This window comes from Monodon monoceros, unplaced genomic scaffold (genome assembly GCF_005190385.1).
Source record: "Monodon monoceros isolate NGI ecotype Baffin Bay Population unplaced genomic scaffold, NGI_Narwhal_1 Super_Scaffold_1, whole genome shotgun sequence".
Taxonomy (NCBI): domain Eukaryota; kingdom Metazoa; phylum Chordata; class Mammalia; order Artiodactyla; family Monodontidae; genus Monodon; species Monodon monoceros.
This window is the reverse complement of record NW_021703765.1, coordinates 23932829-23954428: the sequence shown is the minus strand read 5'-3', so window position 1 is coordinate 23954428 and position 21600 is coordinate 23932829. Positions and strand designations below refer to the sequence as shown.

At 51.5% G+C, this 21600-nt stretch overlaps 1 protein-coding gene across 10 annotated transcripts in view; it reads left to right on the top strand.

Annotated features, from left to right (window-relative positions):
• Window positions 1-21600, top strand: part of CTIF (cap binding complex dependent translation initiation factor) — a 303950-nt gene that overhangs the window by 112553 nt on the left and 169797 nt on the right. For all 10 annotated transcript variants that reach the window (XM_029218915.1, XM_029218905.1, XM_029218897.1 and 7 more), the window contains one exon: window positions 4878-4953. In XM_029218915.1, coding sequence (XP_029074748.1) covers window positions 4878-4953 — 76 coding nt within the window. The remainder of the gene's footprint in view (window positions 1-4877; window positions 4954-21600) is intronic.

The window sequence follows — 21600 nt, the reverse complement described above, 5'->3', positions numbered from 1 at the left end:
CTCTCTGGGTGCACCATTCTCCCTGAATCTCCACGTGTTCACCAACCCAGAAGCTCGCCAAACCCTGTCCTTCTGGGTTTTTAGACACGCCTCACTACACAGGCATAATTGATTAAATCATTGGTTACTGTTGATTGATTCCATCTCCAGCCCCTCTCCCCTCCCTGGAAATCTGAGGTTGGGGATAAAAGTTCTTACCCTTCTACCACAGGGTTGGTTCCCCTGGCAACCAGCTCTGATCCTCAGGTGACCTAGGGACTTTCCAAATTTCACCTCATTAACATGACAAAAGACACCTTGATCACCCTCCACTTGGGTAATTCCAAAGATTTTAGGAGCTCTTTGCCAAGACTGGAGGTGAAGATCAGATAACATCTTATTATAAATCACAGTATCACACATGGCAATTCTATGTGCTAACTTTATGAGGAACAGCTAAACTGTTTTCCACAGCAGCTGAATGTTTTACATTCCCAACAGCAATACACAGGGGATCCGATTTTTCCACATCCTCGCCAGCACTCGCTATTTTCCATTCTTTTCTTTTAATTATACTCATGGCTTTTATTTTTCCTTCCAGTCCTTCCCTGCCCACCCTTGTCTCCCTGTCACTTCAAGCTAAAATGTAGCTGACATTATGGGCTACATTCCTGCATCTCACCTGTCCCGCTGCTAACTCTGCCCACCCCACTCACACCCAGTGGTCACCCTCCTCTTGACAGCAGTGGTTTTACTGCAGTGTAAGTGTGACAACCTGGGAGGGAGATGCTCGCATCCTTATTTCAGAGATGAGAGAAACGAAGCTCGGAGAGGCACAGTACCTGCCCAAGGGGCAGACGTGTGATTTGAGCCCTTCTGACGCCATCCAGCGCTCAGGCTCAAGGATACAGGAATATCCTGAATTGGCTTAATCCCCTTAAAATTTTATGTAAAATTATGTGCACATGTATATTTTGGGGGGCAGGGGCCCATCACTCATATCAGACTTTCCCAGGGGACCCCATCTTCTCCCCATACCTCCTTTTTCCACTGTCCTGCCCCTGCCTGTGAGGTTTCTGTCCAAACTCTTGGGACGTTTTTTTCGAGTAGAGAGAGGAGTTGCCCTTGAACGTGGAGGCATCCTGTTAGGAGGAGATAGTGCAAAGCAGAGTCGCAACCACGGGGCTCCCTTGGCCCTGCCTCACACCCGTCCACCCGCTCACCGTGCCCTCAACCCTCTCACTCAGCAGCACTGGGGCCATTTTTCCCCTGAGCTGCTTGGCTGCGCAGGGCTGTGCCCTCCACACTTCTGAGTTTAGGAAAGCTGACCTTTGCTCAGCAGGTCAAGTTCAGGAGCTGCTTTTCTGCAGAAGTGATGTTCCCCATCTGCCCTGTGGTGGGAGCCAGTTGGAGCTTGCTGTGTGCCATGGGAAAGGGAGGAGCATTTTGCACTTCTGAAGCCCAGTCACCAGTCCTGCTGGGTCCCCAAATGGTGAGGCGCGCGCGCGCGCGCACACACACACACACACACACACACACACACACACACACACAGTATACAATACGGTCCCAGAATAATGCCTGGAAGCATTATTTCTATTCACTCTACTGTTAAAAAGAGACATGAACCCATTCATGATTGAGACTATGCATACACGTTCAGAGAGTACACGGTATAAAATAAGGGCCAGGTGTGCAGTTACATAAAGTGAATGCGGGGGGCAGGGGTCAAGAAGTGAGCACCGTGGGAGGATGAACTGTCTGCGGAAGCCTTCTGGAGAGAGGTGGCATTTCCCTGGGAAGCGCCCATCTCTCCTTTGTCCCCTGGGGGCACATGGATGGCAAAACCAGTGGGGAAACTGAGGCCCAAAGGACAGAAGTGATGACACTGCCTCATGGACTGAAGGTGTCCGTTGGGGAGCGAGTGATGGTCAGGCTTTCCGAAGGCGTCTGCACCAGTTCACACAAATTAACATCCTAACAGAACACAGTGTGGCAGTAGCGACAAATGACTATCCAGGGAAGGAAAGGTTCCCCTTGTGCTGAGGGCCCTTGCTCCTTCTGGAGCCAGAGGAACTGGCCACACCTGCTCACCACCAGGCTCACTCACTCAGAGGAGCCGGCCAGATTTGCTGACAGTGCCCCGGGGTCTCCCATAGACACCTGGCTCTCTGACCAAATCCCATCTCTCCTGGGATCCTGGGGAGTTTGGGTGCAGTGTCCTGTGGCCACTTTGTGGCTAAGCCAAGAACTGTGTCACCCTTGGAGTCCGGCCTTTCTGGGGATGGACTCCACATGCCCAGCCACGGCAGCAGCTCTTGGAAGTAGGGTACCACTCGGTTGCCAAGGCTTCCTGCAGCCCGTGTTTCCATGGAGGGACAGAAATCAGAGGAGGTTGTTACCTTGGAAACCCTGTTGGCAGCAGTGACTCAGCTGGTCTGTAGCAACCTTCTGCCCTTGGAACCTGCCTGCCGTCCCTCCAGGGAGTTCTGAGCCCCCGACAGGGCGGGCCTAGGGGGACAGCAGCCCTGCTTGCCGACCCCAGGGGCTGATGAGGTGAGACTGAAAGGCTGTGCCATGATGTGCTAGGCTGGTCCCCGAGGGTGGTTGGAGCCAGAGGTGTGTTACATGTTCACATGACCTGGGGGAGGGGTGCCAGCCCCAGAATCCCCAGTTCCCTCCCCCCCACTGCCCCGGCACGCAGGGAACACAGATGTCTGTGAGCAGGGGGTATCTTCACGGGCCAGCCTGTCTCTACCAGGCAGACTTGTTAGTTGAAAGGCAGCTGGATGTTTCCAGACCTCTCTCCACCTCCTCTGCAGCCCTACACATCACCACCAGGCTGGAGGCTGAAGAGGCAAGAAGTCCCCTCACACCCCTACCACCCCATCTCCACAGGCCAGAACCCAAGCTGTGCTCCCAACCCTGGCCTTCCAGTGCCATCTTGTCCCTTGGCCCCCTCCCCCCCCCCCTCTGCCGCCGCCACACCCCCGCCCCCCCTGCTGCCAACCCCCCTCCGCCTTGCCCCCAGGCCTTTGCCCTCTGCCTGGGATGCTCTCCAAGATTCTCTGCTGGACCATCGCATGTCCCACCTCCCCCCCGCTCCGCCCCAGGCTATTCTAGATGCTGCTCCTCTGGGAGGAGCTGCTCCGCAGTCCCACCCACCCCCCCTCCGCGTCCTCGCTTGCCACCTAGCACTGCCACACTGCCACCGTGCTGTGACTCGGAGGGCCCAGATCAAGGCGGAGCCCCCAGGGACACAAGCGTGTGTTGAACGGGGCGTAGATCCTATCCCTCACCCCTTCTCCCAAGCTGTGCTGGGTTTTGTAGCCACCCCGTTTCTCTTCCTTGGAGTTTCAGGGTGCCTCTGTGCACGGGACTTTCATAGCACTTATCTCATGCTGCCCCCTACTGGTGCTCAGGTTCACTGCCCTGTAGACGGGCTTAGGACTCCTCGGCTAAGAGCTGTGAGCTGTCTGAGGGCAGGAACCATGTGGGATTTATTTTCCACGACTCCAGGAAGACTTGACAGGTCCAAACACACAAGAGAGGCTTGGCAGATGTTTGATCAAATGAACTAATTACTCTGAAATTTGAGAGTTGCATTAACTCTGGAACTGGAACATGCTGCCACCAACCCATCAGGTAGCCCTCACCATCCCTGGGCCAATAATAATAACAATACATAATAGTAATAGTAACTAATACTTACCATGCACTGTGCATACACCAATCCAGGTTCTAACCGCTCGCCTGTATTATCTAAAAATCACCACAGCTTAGGGAGGTAGGAGCTGTTATCCCTTCAACAGATGGGGAACCTAGAGGCCCAGAAAAACTGAGTAACTTGCATGAGGCTGTGTTGGCTCTAGAGTCTATGCTATTGATGAGTCACTGCACTGCTGCTCTGTCCCAATAACAACAACAACAACGACAGTAAATATAACAGTCCTAGTAGCACGAATGTATTTACCGTATTATTTGTTTCGTTATAATTTTACTGAATTATTGCCTGTATTTACCATGATAATATATTTTCTACATATACCTTTATTATAGCGTTTACTGTATGCTGGGCACAGGTCTAAGCACTTCAATACATTAACTAATTTAATCCTCCAACCACCTTGTGATGTTAGGCGCTAGTAATTATCCCCATTTTACAAATGAGGAAACTGAGTTACGGAGAGGGAAAGTGACTTGAGCAGGGTCACCCAGTTAGTAAGTGATGCCACTGGGGTTCCAAGCCCTGCAGTTCCAGAGTCTGCACCCTCAAATATGTGGAAGATGTGGGCCTTTGCCAGTGAATTGGGGTCAGCACCTGTGGTCTGAAGGTGTGCCCGCCCACAGAGGACGTGAAGACAAAGCATAGGCATCCGAGCGGGCTTGCTGGACTGGCAGAGTCAGGCCCGGGAGGGAGGAATCCCTGTTGGGGGCCTGTGTGACCTTGAGAAAGTTGCTCGATCTCTCTGTTCATTTGCTTTCCCCTTGGTGTAACCGGGCAAGATGATGGGTTTTTGCAGGATCTGTGATATGCTTTGGGGCGTTCATTGGCAAGGAGCTTAACTTCTTTGCCTGGAAAGGTCAAGGGGAACTCTGGTATCCTTCACCTCCCTAGGGGATGGATGCCTTGTTAGTGCCTCTGCCCCACCCCAGGTCCCACATTCCTGCCTGCACAGAGTCCTTTGTCCTCAAGGAAGGGCCTGTGTTGCAGGCCTGAGGGAGGAGGGCACTTCTCCAGGGCCATTTCCCCCAGGTGGGACAGGCTGATTCTTCGGCCTTGAGGGAGAGTAGGACCTGGTGTCTCCTGACCACCCCTGCTCTTCCTGCTTGCTGGGCCTGGACAGGATGCATGAATGAGCTGTCCTTTCAGTGTTGTTATGTTTTTTCTGGTCCAGGTGTGGAAAAGGGAAGCTGGAAGATGGGGATGGAATCAACCTGAATGACATCGAGAAGGTCCTCCCGGCCTGGCAGGTAGGTGTAGGGGCAGAGTCTCCAACAGCACCCCTCCCCCTGCCCTCGGCCTGGTCAGGGCCTAAACTCTCCCACTGGCCCCTTGTTCCTGCAGGGTATAGCTGGATGTACTGCAGTGGTAGGTGGGCCGGGATGGGTACCTGCCTTGGTGCAAAGTGTCCCACTGTGATGTGTGTGTGGCAGCCTGTGCTCAGCTGTGCCACAGGTGCTGGTGGCAGACCTGACGTGGATGAAATGGCCCACGCACTGGCAGCTCAGCAAACTGGGAAGCTTTTGTCCCTTGACCTGAAATGTCTGAGGTGAGGCAACCTGCAGCGTGTTCTGGTGGGACTGGCAGGGCTGTCATGGTTTCAAATGTGGTCAGGGCTATTTTTAGGCCTTTGAAAAGTGGAGTTGTCCTGCCAGCCTCCAGGTGTCTGCTGTGCTTGCTGGTTTTGTCATTGATTGGACTCCTTTCCCTGAATCGGGCCGGACTCCAGGACAAGAGGATTACTCATCAAAGAGACAGCAAATCTAGGTCCCTAGATGCTTCTGGTGCTGGGCTTTGGGCAGAAGCTGTAGGAGTGTAGCTGCTTCCGGGAATGAGGCTAGGCCTCCTGCAGAGGAGGGGAGCAGCAAACCCTCCTCCATGACCGATCCTGCCCCGTGTGACCTGCCATGCACTGCACTCACCACATCACGCTTTCCTCTCTCTTCCCCGTCTGTCTGGCTATGTCAGCTGCATCCATTCTTCTCTTCCAGCTCCCTGCAGGACTTACCCACTTTTTGGCTGAGTGTTTATGCCTTGGGCCTATTCATGGGAGGCAATAGAATGAACAGTCAAGGCCTCAGCAATCTGATAGGGATGTGACTTGGGCTGGTCTTTCCTTGTGTTTCTTCCACTTGGAGTTCATTGAGCTTCTTGCATCTGTAGGTTTATAGTGTAGGTTTATATCAAATTTGGAAAAATTTCGGCCATTATCTTCCTCACCTCCCCCAGAACCCACTCTCTGCAATTCCAGTTATATGCACGCTGTGTTTCTTCATATTTTCCCATGGTTCACCAAAGCTCTGCTTTTTTTTTTAGTCTTTTTTTCTGTGTTTCATTTTGGATAGTTTCTATTGCTATGTCTTCAAGTTCACTAATCTTTTCTTGCAGTGTCTAATCTACTGTTAATCCTGTCCTGTATATTTTTCATTTCAGATATTATATTGTTCATCTCTAGAAGTTCAGTTATGGATTTTTTTTTTTTTTGGTATTTATCTTCCATTTCTCTCCTCTTCATGCTCATGCTTTCTCCTATCTTCTTGAGCATATGGAATATTTTATAGTAGCTGTTTTAATGTCCTTCTCTACTAATTCTGTCATCCATGTCATTTCACAGTCTGTTTCTGTTAACTGATTTTTCTCTTGGGTATGGGTTGTGTTTTTCCTTGCATGCTTGGTAATTTTATATTAGATGCAAGATATTAGGAATTTTAGGGTGTTGGATATTATTATTATTAATTAAAATATTTTGAACTTTATTCCAGGACACAGTTAAGTTACTTCAAGAGTTTGATCCTTTCAAGGCTTGCTTTTTAAGCTTTGTTAGGTGGGAAGCCTTTAGAGCAAAGTTTGCTCCGCTACTGGGTCAGTAGCCTTCTGAAGTTGCCACTCAGTGCTTTATGTCCTAGGAGGTATTTCCACCATGTCAGCTGGGAATACAAACTGTTTCCAGCCGTGTGTGATCTTAGGGGATTACTCCATCAATTTGTTGCAGGTAGCTTTTCACCAGCCCTGGAAGTTTCCTCACATATGTGCACACATTTGTGCTCAGCCAAAGACTCAAGGGCCTGCAATTTCTGGATTTCTCTCTGTGTGCAGCTCTCTCCTCTCTGCTACTCTACCTTCCAAATTCTAGTGGCCTTGGACTCCCTGAATTTTGAACTCTGTCCCCTTAACTCATTGAGACCACTGGGCTCTGTTTGGACTCCTCCCTGCCTTGCAGACTGGAAACTCACCAGGCACCAGGCTGGGGCACATGTAGGGCTCACCTCATTATAAGGGAAAGTGTGGTGACTTGATGGTGGAGAAAGTTGTCAGGCTCCAACCTGACCAGGTGATCAGGATTAACCTCATTAGTGTGGGGTGAGTGGACACCTGATGTGCTGCACGGAGAAAGCCCAGCATCATTTCTGGGGTTTTCCTGCCAAGAAAGCACAGCCTGCATCTGGTCATGAGGAACCAAACGGAAAGACCATCTTCTAAAACTGCTTGGACATGAAAGACTGAGGAATCTCCCAGATTGAAGGGGATTGAAGAGGCAGACAACTAACTGCAATATGTATTCCTTTTTGAGGTCCTGGACCAGAAAGAAATAGAGACCTTGTTGGACAGTGGGAGAATGTGAATTGGGGTCTGTGGCAGTAGTGTTTCTTGGCTAGAAGTGTCCTGATTTAGGGGGCTATATGATGGTTAGGTAGGTGAGTGTCCTTGTTGTTGAGAAACACACGCTAGAATATTTGCGGGATATGTGGCCTCATGTCTGCAGCGTGTCCTCAAATGGTTTAGAAAAAGATGAAGGATAATGAGTGTGTAGATCCACAGAGGGAGAGAGAAACCTGAGTGAGGGGGATGGGGGTTGGGGGGAGGGGCTCTTTGCACCGTTCTTGCAACTTTCCTATGCTTGAGAGAAAAATAATCAATAAGGTCTAGGCCATGATGTGTAGGTCAAAGGCACAGAGTATCGGCTAATGAAATACCCTCTGGCCTGGATCTGTACTAAATTCTCACAGCTAATATAAAGCTAGCCCTGGTGCAAACATCAAAAGGTAAAGTACTCAGAAATTGCCACTTTATCACTCCATTCCTAAATGCCTACAGCATTCGTTATTGATAGAAAAAGTACATTTGAGAGACACTGACCTAGGTGAGGAGCTCCCTGCCCTAGGAGAGGTGTTGACCCCTCAGTGGCCTTTGAGCCAGAAGCCTGGGGCATCCTGGCCGGAAAAGTTACAGGTGTGACCACATCTCCTGTTGGGTGACTGCCTCCCAGCTCCTTGGGGAGCACAACAGAGGGCCTTTCACTCCCGCTGGAAGGGAGAAGGAGCCAGGCCCTTACCTGGGGGAGGCAGCGGAGTGCAGGGGTTAAGGGCTTGGTGTCTGGACACCATGGCATCCTGGCCGTGCCACTGACTAGCCAAGGGGTCGGGCTAGTTCCTTACCTTGCTCTGCCTCCTTCCTCCTGTGCAAAATAGGATAATAACAGTATCTACGTCCTAGGATCGTCTGGAAGTTTGAGCACATGAATTCACGTGGAGCACTGAAAACACTGCCTGGCACATGGGAGGTGCTCCCTCTGCTGGTGGACAGGCTCTGGGGCTCCCCACTTTCTTAGGAGGTGGGGGAGGGAGCTATTTCCTATACCCTATCTCCACCTTGTGCATTTGTCCTGAGCGGCAACCCAAGGAGTGCAGAAAGATTGCATCAGAGGTCACGAGAGTCAAAGGATAGGCGTCTGCCACAGACGCGCCGGTGACCTCCCTTCTGTGGGCCTTGGTTTGCTCATCGGTAAAATGACACAGTTGAACTAGATTAGAGGTTTGCAAACTGTAAAGCTCTGGGATCTTCCAGAGGCGTCTCAGGGGCGCTCCTGGAGTGGGGAGTGGGGTGGCTGAAGAAGCAGGCTCTAGGGGACCCCCACGCAGGCTCGCCCAGAAGAGCTCAGCCCATGTCTCTAAACCAGTCTTCTACAAATGGTTTCATTTGAAGATATGGTTCCGCTACTGAACAGATTTTGAAAATCTTCTGACCAAGGTCCCGCTCAGGTTTCATATTCTAGGGTTTTCTCTCTCTCAGAAACGATCCATCAGCAAACATTCTTGGTCTCTAGGGACTGCGTGAGACATGAGCTCTTAGAGGTGCCGGGAGTGGAAACCTACACCTCTGGTCTCCATGCCCAGTCAGGATCCACACAGGGGACGGGCTTTGATACTCACACACACCAACACTTTGAACCAGCTTTGCCCTCAGAAAACTACCAACAGACAAGTCCCTGAGCAGGTCTATAGCTTTCTGGGTCTTACCCTCGGTCCACTGTATTAGTTATCTATCGCTGTATAATAAGTTGCTCAAAATTTAGCAGCCTAAAACAATAAACATTTGTTAGCACACACAGTTTTTGAGGGTCAGGAATCTGGGAGCATCTTAGCCAGGTGGTTCTGGCTCAGGGTTTCTCACAAAGCTGTGATCAAGGTGTCATTTGGGGCTGCAGTCATCTGAAGGCTGGACTAGGGCTGGAGGACTCACTACCATGGTGGCTCCCTGCCATGGCAGAGGGCAGGGGACTCGGTTCTACCCTGGCTGCTGGCAGAAGGCTTCATTCACATGAGCCTCTCCATAAGCCGCTTGAGTGTCACATCATGGCAGCTGGCTTCCTCCAAAAGGAGGGAGGAAGGAAGAGAGACGGATAGACAGACATAGACATATCATGGGTGAGAGAGTGGAGAGCATCCAACACAGAAGTCCTAATCTTTTTTAACCTAATCTCGGAAGTGACATACTCTCACCATGCCACAAGCTATATACGTTGATTGCACAGACCAACCCTTGTACAATGTAGAAGGAACTATACAAAGGTGTGGATATCAGGAGGCAAGACCATTGGGGGCCATGCTGGAGGCGGGTGACCACACCCACTGATTGTACCCAGGAATCTGTATTTGTTAAAGCATCGCAGAATGTCTGCAGTTTTATCAGAATTATACACAAGAGTTGAAAAGTTGTCGTTGATCGTGCTCAGGGCTTCACGTCTCTTTGGGGTGTTTGCATTTCACGTGGTACCATTAGGACAAGGCCAACAGGCCTCCTGATCCCAAAACATATATCTCTGGTGGTAGAATTTGAGGTCTGGTGAGAGAGCACGTCAGGGTGATTGTTTTCTGAATTTTCCTAGTGCTCTCCTAGACAGGGCTGGCTGGTCCCGCTGTCTGGCCTTGGGGCCTCAGGGTCAGCTAGCCTAGCTATTGGCATTTGCGGTGGGACAGATCTTAATTGTGTGGACCTGTCCAATACGTACAGGTGTTTAGTGTTCCCAGTTTCAACCACTGAGGAGAGTGGGGAGAGGGCAGTCACGGTGACCACCAAAAACACCTCCCATTTCCAAGTACATCTGGGAGACAGCATGCACCCAGCTGAAGACTGCTGAATGGGAGGGAAGCCCCACCCATAGTGTGGGGACGCCAGCCCATCCACAGCAATCAAGGGCCTGAGCAGAGATGAGTGGGCTTCCTAGAGACTGTCTTAGACAGAAGTCAGGCTTTGAGGAGAAGAAAGAAACCTAGAGCCTCCCCTCCCCTCCTGGAGGCAGGAAGGAACAAAAATATGAGGACGCAGGGAGAAGGTTGGCCTGAAGCTCGTTGCCCACCTGCTCTCCACTTCTTTCACCCAGAAGAAGAGAGGCAGATATGTGTCTTAAGGTTCAGTCCATCCTTCTGCCTGTGAGTTTCTACCATCATTTCCCAGAAGAACTTTGACATGAACCTGGTTATGCTCTTGTTGGTGTGATAACTGGGGCGTATGTCGTTTTTTGTGTTTTGTTTTAAGCAAGACAGAATTTTTGAATCGTCTGCTGTGTTCAGATACTATAGGCCATGGCATGATATTAAACAGACCCCCAAATCTCAGAGGCCGCACTCACAGGATATTATTTGTCACTTACTGAGATTTCTGCTGAGGGTCTAGCTACCCTCCAGGGCAGCTCCTTTCCAAAGCAGGGGCTCAAAGGTCCAGTTGGATTCCATTCTGTGGCCCTACCATCTCAACCCACAGTACCCGGGTGGCCCTGGCAGGGACAAAGAGAGAGCTGGAGGGTCATGATCTGGGTCTCAAATGCTTTGACCCAGAAGTATCATTTGTACTTAGCCCATTGGACAGCACTAGTCCCATGACCCCATCCAAGGGCAAAGGGGCTGGCGGAGAAAGAGGCAGTCGGGTCAGCAACGGTGCTTCTGCCCCGATTTCCTCTTTTCTTCACTTGTTCGCCTAACTCTTCTTCATGGACAGGGGCTTTGCACCAGCCTTTTAGAGAGAGCGAGAGAACTGCATGAGATACAATTGCCAGGAGGGGCACAGTCTCGAAGAGAAACGAGACATGTGCTCTGATGACAGTAGAGCAGAGTTGCAGCTGTCAACGCCTGCGCAAACGCTGGTGGCTTGCCCAGGTCAGCGTCCCCGTAGAGGGAAGTCTGGTCCCCTCCCTGAATGCTCCATCTGCCTCTCCAGTGCTATGCAGTGTCTGCAGCCTGGGGCTTGAAAGAATGGCTGAGTCAGGAGCCGAGGGCCCCAGTGGGCCCCCAACTTAATGCCTGTTGTAGATCTCTGGGAGCGCTAGCTTGTCTCTCACTGGGAGTCACACATGGGGCACGTGTCACAGTGAGTGGTCCTCGGTGGGAGTGCCTCAGTCAGAGGTCAGCTGCTGATGCCTGGGTGCCTGTCCACAGCCCCCTCCAGCCAAAGCCAAGGACTCGATCCCTGATGGTCCCACCTGGTTGTATCTGCACAGTGGGCAGTGAATCCAGGAACCCCACTGCTGGGACTCAGGCCCCTGAAGCCACCCAAGAACCTGAGGCGCCAGGGCAGACAGTAGGTACCCACATCCGCCAGGCACAGTTCTCCACCCATAAGAGGCCTTTAGTTGGTCAGTAAAGGCTGATGCTGGTGATATTGCCTGTCCCCAAGGTCTGCCTCCCTGTGGTGATAGTTGAGGGGGAAGAGCGAGAGAGCTGGGCTGGGTGACAGCCAGAAGCCAGATTTCAGCGTCCCCAAGCTCAGCAGCCTCAGGTGAGCTGAAGCTATAGCTTTGCTCCCCAAGAGCTCTGATTGGGAAGGGCAGCTGGAGTCCCTGAACGTGGTAACATGGATTTAGGAGGACATCCATCATGGTTTCAGGCGGTGAAGCCACAGGGCAGGGCAGAAGCTGACACCTATACAACTGGGCTTAGAATGGAGTCCTGGGGGTCCCGCCTGCATTTTTGGCACCTCTGTTGTGAACCGTGGAAGGCCGTTGGCCAGCCTGCCGTATTGGCAGTGATGTGGACATTCCAGCCCCCATCATTTGTAATCCCGCTCCCAGGGTGGCCCCAGGGTCAGGTATGGCAGGTGCAGAGGGACGGATGGCTGCGCCGTGATCTGCTCCCACTAGAGGGCACCAGCGCGCCGCTCTGGAGACTCCGCAGTCACATTTGCAACGGGAGGTCCCTTGTCCCTAGCAGCCAAAGGTGTCCTTGCCTTGCTGGTGCTCAGCATGCAGATACGGTGCTTAACATTGTCCCCAAAATGACGCAGGCCCTCCAGGCTCAGGCCTTCTCCCCTGAACAAGGGAGAAGATGAGGCAGTGAAGGAGGCAACCGCACAAATGAAGGAAGTACCAGTTTGGTCCAGGTGTCCCCTGCCATTCACAGGCCTGACATTCCTCCAGGGACCGCCCCGCCCCGCCCCCAATCCTCAGGCCCCTGGGAACACGTGGCAGCTCCCCGGAGGGCACACCCATTAAGCCTCTATCAGCTGCACAGGCAAGGAGGGTGCTCACCCACTGAGTGAGGCGTGCTGGTGGCCTTCCCCACACCAGATGGTTTCACCTGGGCCTGCAGGGGAGAGACCCGCCGGCGTGGGGCTTAGAGAATTACAGAGTGCTGGCTTCTGCCGTTGGAAGGACAGGGGCTGGCAGGCGGTGCTGAGGGGATTGATGGAGCCCCATAAACTTGACTGAGTTCAATGCAAGGCAAGGGAACCGAATCTGAATGGGTTCTGCTCTCCCCTTGCGCTCCCCTCTCCTCCCCTCTGGCCCAAGACCTCCAGCCTAGACACCACCCTGGGCTCCTTCCCCCTGAGGTGTGGTGACTTGAACAGTTTCTCCTCAGCGTCTCCTCAGGCCCCTGCAGAAATACTGCCTCTTTATTCCACACACGGCCCTGGATGCTTCTGCGTTTTAAACAAAAGCCCAGTTGAAAGACATTGTTGTTGAGTTATCTCATGTCTTGCCTAAGGCTTTCTGAAAGGACACATTTTGATCGTTTTTCTTTGAATTCTCTGTCAGAAACGTTTCGCCTGCCGTCTTTTGTCTGACGGTGGGAACTGCATAACCCAACTTATTTTGTTTTCCTGTTAGGAAATTTTGAAACGAAATTCTGTGTCTGTCTGCAGTTAATTATGAGCTCACCCTGACCTGGTCAGGTCCGTTGCTCTGATCCTCTGGTGACTGACCTAGTTTAGTGCATACATAACGTGTAGGCCCACTGATGGGAGGTCGGCGTGGCGCGCACACTGAACAAAGAACGTGACTAAGTCGAGTGGGATTTCTGGCCTCCTGGATGTGCCCAAGTTCTCTCTTCACATGGGACCCAGAATGAGGACAGGAGACCAGCTAAAGGAGGGGCACAGTGAGGCCTGGGGTTAAGCACCCCGTTTACCCGCTTGGCCCCGAATAAAGACAGGGTGAGAAACACCCCACCCCACCCGCCAGGAATCTGAGGGACATGTGAGCTTTCAGAATGAGAATCACTGAGTGCTCGGAGGAATAAAAAGGGTGGCAGATGCGGGAGCAGCCTTGCTCCTCCAGCAGGTGGCGCTGTTGCAGTGTGGACTCAGGGTTGGTGGGAAGGGGCTGCCCCACACTGGATTGAAGCGGCTGGAAGCCCAATTCCCAGCCCTCCAGATGGGAAGGAATGACTTTATCATTCCTTAGAGCTATACCAGCTCTGTGGCCAAGTCTTCTGGAAACTTCCAGGATATGCTAACTCACAGGCATGAGGATTATTAAAATATCCTGAGATGCCAAGGAGCAAAATCATGTAAAAACTAAGTCCCTCCTCACAACCCCAGGCCTGCCCCCTTCCACAAATCCTGCTTCATGTCCCGTCTTGGTCCCATGGGGGGTCCGGTCTGACTTCATTAACTGAGCCCACCAGGATTGACTGGGCATCTTTCTGTGGACCAGGCATTGTCTTAGTCATGATGGACTGAGTTTAAACGCAGGGGCCACTGCCTTTTCAGTGAACCAGGACAGGCAATTCTCCTAATGTCCCTGTAATGAGCATCTAGCAATGAATGACTGCAACACAGTGCAAACACTGGCTAAGTGCCTTCCAGGCTCCAGGAACTGTGACGGTGCTTGCTTTTTCTTATCTTACTTATCCTCACATCGTCCCTGTGGAGGGTGTGCTGTTACTGATCTCCTTTTACAGACGATGCTTTCTCTGGTCAGATGTCACCCCCATTCCGTATTCCCCATTCCCGCCCACCCCCGCTTAATTTTTCTCCATAGTGATCATCACACGCATGCTTTATTTTTGTGGTCTGCCTTCTCCACTGGAATGTTACGTTCCATGCGGGCTCATATAGGTGCTCATTAAATATTAGGTGAGTGACTAAATGAGCCCTGACTTGCTCCTATCCCAGAGGGACTCACCCCCAGCACCCCACAGTCCTTCGCAGGGGCTCACGTAAATCGCGTACCGTCTGAGCTACGTGTCCGCACGTATCATCTCTGAATTCTCGTAACTGCCCTGTAGAGTATAGGTACTACTATTATCGTCATCTTGCAGACAAAAAATCAGAGATCAAATACCTGCCCCAAATCACATGGCTTACAAATGGGGGAGTGGGATTGGAATTCAGGCAGCCTGGCGCTCCTTTGTAAGGAGTGACGGAGGAGGAAGAGGTGATGGAAAACCATTTTCTAATTCTAGGTGACTGTAGTCACGTACAGCAAGTTAGGGGTGAATGTCATTTCCTTAATAAGCAAGAACAAGAAAATGGACATCTTTCTTTTTTTTTTTTTTTTCTCTACTGCTGTAGGCACTAAAAATGGAAAGAGAGGAGGAGGGGGTGGGGCAAGGGAGAGAGGAGCCCCTACTGACACCTTTGACAGAGGAAGAGATGTTTTTCCTTTTTTTTAATCGGAAAGGTTTCCAGGGGCCTCCCCCCAACCCCTGCTGACTCCAGATCCTGCCCCGGCTCTGAGCAGGGGTGCTCACCTAGGAGAGCCCCTCTGCTCTCTGGCCACCCTCCCACCCACCCGGTGCTTCCTCCCTCAGAATAAAAATAGGTGCCCATACAATAAAGGAGGAGACCAGGACTTCTTCGATCCATGGTTTCCTGTCTGAGACCACCAGGTAGCAAGGCATAGGCAGTGTGTGCTGTGAGGCCAGCCTATTTTTACTTTTGTTGTTTGGGAGTATTTTTACAAGAAGTTATTATTCGGTGCATGAAGAGTTTTGTTGGGGACAGCTAGGAAAGTTCCTGGGAAGCAGGCGACTGGCTGAGTCTGGACCAGGTTCTCACAGTCTCGGGGTGCAGGCAGAATGCAGGGAGGGGGGACTGGAGGTGGCAAGTGCTTTCTGGCTCTAGGGCGTCCCGGAAACATCTGCCTCCCTTATAGGACAGCCTCAATTATCCGTAGCACAGTTAGGGTCTTAGATAGGGGTGGGCAAACTGTGGTCTGCAGACCAAGTCCAGCCCTCCAGCCTGTTTCTGCAAATAAAGTTTTATTGGCACATGGCCACGCCCATTCATTTGTTCACTGGCTGTGGTTGTGTTTGTGTTACGAAGCAGAGTCGAGTAGCTGCAATGTGGACCCTACCACCGTCGAAGCCTAAATATATCCGATCTGGCCCTTTACAGGAAAAGATTGATAAACACTGATCCAGAGTATAAACAGAAAAAAAAGCCCTGAGAGTTGAAACAGGTGACAAACAAGTTCATTCACTTGTCATCCGAGAGGCCTTCGGTTCTACACGCAGAACATCTTGGAGTTCATCCAAAATGATTCTCTTCCAGCTCCCATTTCTTCAGCTGTAACATGGGATCATATACGGGTTTGACTTTCATTGCAAGGCTTTGCTGAGGGTCACAATATAAACCAGGTCGTATAATGACCAAAAAACACTCTACAGGTGTGAAGTGGCCTTACTAAGTAGCTCAGTTACACCTGGAAGCAAGCACAGACCTGGGGAGCTTGACAGACAAGACGGGAACCATCCACACGTCCCTCCTGTGATTTGGGGGCGGCAGTTGCGGTGGAGGGATAGAGATTAGGTTGTGTTTCCCCAGCTCCTACGAAGACAGAGATCTCAAAGACTGTGTGCCCCGTAGACCTCGTGTGTCCTTACCTCTCCCTTGTCCAATCTCCCTGCTCTTTCACGGCCCTGTCAAATTTCACCTGCTTGGTGAAATTGTCCTAGATGAATCAGACCACCATCCCACCATCCCAGTCCTGAGGGCTTTCGTGGGCATTTGGAGGACTTCATTGTAGGCCAGTTTTGAGGTTCTCCTGTTGTTTCACAGAGAGAAAAGCAAAGGTATGGCATTAGAGCTGCAGAACTAAGCAAGCAGTGGTTCAGAAGAAATGGAAGCCACAGAGAATGGGGGAGTCCCGGATTCCTGAAGGGACGTGTCCAACAGCAGACAGAGCAGTCGGTGCGGGTGCTCGAGGCCTTGGAACCGGACCAAACAGGGACTCAACCGAACGTTCTTGAGCAGAGAAATGTATGATGGAAGGAGGATTTAGGAAGCCAAGGGCCAAATCCTAAGCCCTGACCAATCCTTGTGCTCTCTTCCTGGGACCTCTAAGGAATCCCTAAGATTGTACACATCTTCCCACAGTAGCCGAGGAAGGACGTTTCGTTGTTTCGTTAGGGACAGGCCAGGGTCCCTTAAAAAGAGGACCTTCCCCCAGTAGAGACGTTATCTGGTCCATGCCCTGCTTTGGGCCAGACCATACCCAGAATCCTTTGCTGTGGGACAGAGGGCTTGATCAGTTGGATGGGGGAGGGTGGGGGAGTAGCAGGCCCAAGCAAGGCCAGACTGAAGATGGCCTCCCTCGTGACCTCTGCTGGGCCCAGGACATCTCACAGACAGCAAGAGCTGCTCTACCCACCCACCCCCAACCCCGGAATGACTTGGGCTTGGGAGGGGGAGGCCAGCAGAGGTACCAGGAGCCCAGGCTGAGAGCAGGCCCTAAGCTGGCCTGCGGGGTGGCCCTGGCTACCATCGCTCAGAGGCAGGGCCACCCTCATGCACACACCCACCCCAGTGACCCAGTGGTCCTTCCGGGAGGGGCCCCAAAGCCCAGGGTGAGCGGGGTTACCCCACGTGCAGCCCCACCATCTGTTCCTAGAGCAGTTTCCAGGGCTGGTGTAACACCCCAGCCGTCTCGGGAAGGTCCTGGTGACTTGGACCAGTCCCGGTTCAACAAGGTTGCACCCTGGTCCAGCACCTTCCTGCTCTGTCCTTGGGCGGTGGAAGGAGCAGCTGAGGCGGGGGAGGAGGAAGGTATCGCTGAGGGTGTGAAGCATCCATTATTCCTTTATTAGCCAGGGTGCCATTTCTGGTCTCGTTCTCCTTCCTGGCGGAGAAGCCCGGTTATTTTCGTTAACCCCAGCTCCTCTCGCTGGGAGCAGCCGCCGGCAGGGCAGAGGGGGCGGGGCGGACAGGGCTACGTGCTCTCCTGCAGGCGTTTGTGAATGGGCCCCGGCTCCCAGGCTGCCCCGACGGCAGGCGCCCCCCCCAGGACGCGCTGACTCTTGCTGGCCGGACGGCGTCTTTTCTAGCACTGCAGTGGCCAGGCAGGAGGAAGCTTTCTTCTGGCCCAAGAACAATACCAGGGTCAGCCCGGGGACCTCCCTCCTACACCCTCTTCCTTCCATTGTGAGCCGCTGCACAGTCCCAGGCCGCTTGGCTCTGCAAGCCAGGGGGGAGGGGGAACGGGCCCAGGAGAGATTAGCAATGTGTGTGACACCTCCAGCTGTCTGTCTCCACTTCCCAGGCTGGCCAGGATTCTGGAGGCGGCAGATGGACAGATAGACCAAGCAAGTGTGAGTGACCATTGGGTCCCTGAGCTTGCAAGGGGCTGCCGACAGGGTGAGGCCACTGACTGGATGGCACCATGCCCTGTCCCCTGCCCCCATGGAATCACAGCATGTCAGGGCTGGAAAAGGCCTGCCCAGACCTTCTGCCCATCACCACATTACACAGACAAATAGACCCAGAAAGGTAAAGGTTTTACCAGACTTCCTATTGCCCTGCTTAAAACTCCTTCGATGATTCCCGAGGCCTATGGGGAAAAATCACAGACTTTCCTTTAACCCCAGTGCCTGCTGGCCTCTCAGGCTTCTCTCCTGTGACTTCCCGCCTTGTGCTCTAGCCTTATGACTAGTTAACGGGTTCTGATCCAGCAGCACCAGTCCCCTGCCTTAAATGGCCTTCCGGCTACATTCGCCTACCTGCCACTTACCTGTTCTTCAAAGACTCCTTGAAGGTCACCTTCTCTATGCAGCCCTCTCTAACAACCCACTTCCTTTTTTGCTTTTTCTGGGCTCCTCGAGTACTTAATATATCCCTAGAGAAGGGCTGCCCTACACATCACTGGGTTGCCCATGTGTCTCTCCCACACTTACATGCCTCTCCCTGCACAACACACTCCAAATCCTGGGGTCTGAAAGTGGGTTCTCAAAGTGTGTTCCTCAGACCAGCAGCCTCAGTATCACCCAGAAACTTGATAGAAATGCAGATTCTTAGACTCCCCTTCACTCCTATTGAACCAGCAGCTCTGGGGTTAGGGCCCAGCGATCTGCGTTTGAAGAAGTCCTCCAGGTGATTCTGGTGCCTGCTCAAGTTTGAGAGCCAGGCCTGAGGACCTACTTGCAGGCAGTTGGCTCTTAATAAATTCTTTTTTTTTCTTTTTTCTAAAATTGAGATATATTTGACCTGTAGCATTGTGTAAGTTTAAGGTATATAACATATTGACTTGATCCATTTATATTGCAGTATGCTGGCCATTGTAGTGTTAGCTAACACCTCTGCTGTGTCACAGAATTGGCATTTCTTTAGCGTTGGGAACAAGTAAGATATAGCCTCTTAGCAATTTTCATGTTTATACCAGTTGTGTTGTCTATCTTAATAGTTTCTTGATAATTTCTCTGGCAATTGACATCACCTATCCCCTTCTATTTGCTGACAAAATTTTGGTTGTTTATTTGTTCTTTACCATTATTTTGCTCAAATGGTAGACAAAGAATCTTGCCCTCTTTGACAACCAAGGATGGGGATTTGCAGAGGGTTGAATGATTTAGGAACAACCCAGTCTCCCAGACTCTGGCACCTGATCCTGGCACTAGCCGTGCCAACAGCTCTGGGTGAGCCCCTGGGGATTAGAGTTCCTGGTTTTGGGGGGGGGTGGTGTCATTACCTCACCGTCAAAGGTAGAAACCTCAGCAGAGCCCCCAGTGATGCTGTGCCTTTGCAGGTGATCAGAGCCACTGGACGCGCAGGCGCGGCGGCCATGGCTCACGGGCCCAGCCTCTCCGCGGCATGTGGGATCTTCCCAGACCAGGGCACGAACCCGTGTCCCCTGCATCGGCAGGCGGACTCCCAACCACTGCGCCACCAGGGAAGCCCCTTTGGGTTTTTGTTTGTGTGTGTGTGGAGGCAGCCTTTATTTAGAGATGGAGGGGAAGCTCTGGGCTAGTTACGCCTGTTCCTTCTCTTTGGATGACATTACTGTGTGTGTAGCGGATTTGTCACCCACTGTGTGTTGGGCAGTAGCTGATGGTGAAGGGAGTTTGTCCCTGGGCTCAGAGCCTGTAGGCAGCCGGCAGTGACCCTGAGGCATAGTTAGTGGCGAGAGGAAGCTGACCTGGGGATAAAACAACAAACACTAACTTCTGTCTACAAAGGGAATAATCAAAAGTTGATGTTAAATAGACTATAAATAATAACAGTAACGTAGTTGCAGGCTCAGCACAGACTGTGGAAAAGCTAAACACTGAGATCTGTCCAGAAAACAATTCTGGCCTTTCCCTCTGAGCTTCAGCGCTCTGACTTCGGGGGCAGAGGGCTGATGAGGACAGAGCCCTGGCCCAGGGACCGGCGATCTTGTCCTACCTCTGAGCCTCGCGGTCCCACTTCCTGTGAAACAGGAGAGGAGGCTCTGCCATCCTTCGGGACCAAGCCTGTAACCCCCTGACCCCCTCTTGGGGCGCCTCTAGAGGGAAGACCTTGTCTGATGATGAAAGCATTACATATGTTCTTGTGTTCCCAAAAGACCCTCACTTTTCCTCTTGGCCTGCACCCTACCCCCTGGAGGGTTCAGGGAGAAGTTCCACTTCCCCCGTCCTGTGGCGGGGCCATACGTAGCTTCCTCTACATCCCCAGGCTCCTCTCCCTCCCAGAGTTTATAAACCTTGAGTTTTTTCATTACTGATGGAGAATTTCATTTAGCATTTTGCTTCTTATGGCTTGGAGTGTGTTTGGGTCCCAGACGACTGTCAGCCTGGTGGGGATCCAGGGAGAGGTAAGTGGAGCCCCATGCTCCTCTAGGACAGGTACAGGAGGCTGAGGGTTCTGGGCCCCAGTTGTCCCTCGAGGCCCAGGGCTGTCAGCCCACGTGTTGTATGCTGAGTGGCTTCTTTGGCATGGACATAGCCTCCATCCAACGTGAGGTGCTACAGTGTCAGGCGGGGTGTAAGCCAGAGCCTCCAAGGGCCTCAGCTGGCTCACCCTCTGCCTCCGTGGCTCGGCATCTTCATCTCCAGAGTGAGTGTGTCAGAGCCAGTGGTCTCGATAGCCGTTCCCACCTCGTACAGCCTGTAGCTTGGATGTAACAGCTCACTTAAACCTGTTGGTATAATGGGATGCCATTGCTGCAGGTGGGATTCATAAAAGGTGGGCTGGGGCTTCCCTGGTGGCGCAGTGGTTGGGAGTCCGCCTGCCGATGCAGGGGACGTGGGTTCGTGCCCCAGTCCGGGAGGATCCCACATGCTGCGGAGCGGCTGGGTCCATGAGCCATGGCCGCTGAGCCTGCGCGTCCGGAGCCTGTGCTCCGCAACGGGAGAGGCCACAACAGTTGAGAGGTCCGCGTACCGCGAAAAACAAACAAACAAACAAAAAGGTAGGCTGAAGAGACTTCATGCCTCCCTGGGGAGTTGGGGCCCCAAGAATTAGATTCATCTACCCAGTGGTTCCAAAAGTAGTATATGTCTGTAGTTCACACAAAGTAAATAATTAGATAACGCTTTTAAAAAAAAATACTGAAAATTAAATAATGGTTTAAAAATACTAAATAATACTAAAAGTACTAAAAACTAAATAATTCTAAAAGACCTATGGTAGCAGAAAATAGCCAAGTCCATGCCTCATTCTTCTGTAATTACCAGTTCCATTTCTCAAAGCAACTACTTTTCTTTTTTTTTTTTCCACTGTTCTTCCGGTGTGCTACCATATTTCTAACTATATACAAGATATCTAATATTTCTATTGTCTGGTGTACTATTCTTATACTGCTCTTCTTAACTATATCGAATTTAGACATAATCTGCTGACTTCCTATTATGGTAGATGTGAGCTTTGCTCTCTTATACCCCTATCTTCTCAGTCTGGTTATATCAAATTTTACTTACATGTTTAGTCAGATTATTACTTCATTATTGAATCTTATTTTACTTTTCTTTTTATTTTGAAAAACACTCAGAATAACAGAAACGTTGCAAAAATAAAATACAAAGATTTCTGTATACCCTTCACCGGATTCCCCAAATGTTAACATTTTTCCATGCTTGCTTTATCAGTCTCTGCATAATTTTCTTTCTTTCTTTCTTTCTTTCTTTCTTTCTTTCTTTCTTTCTTTCTTT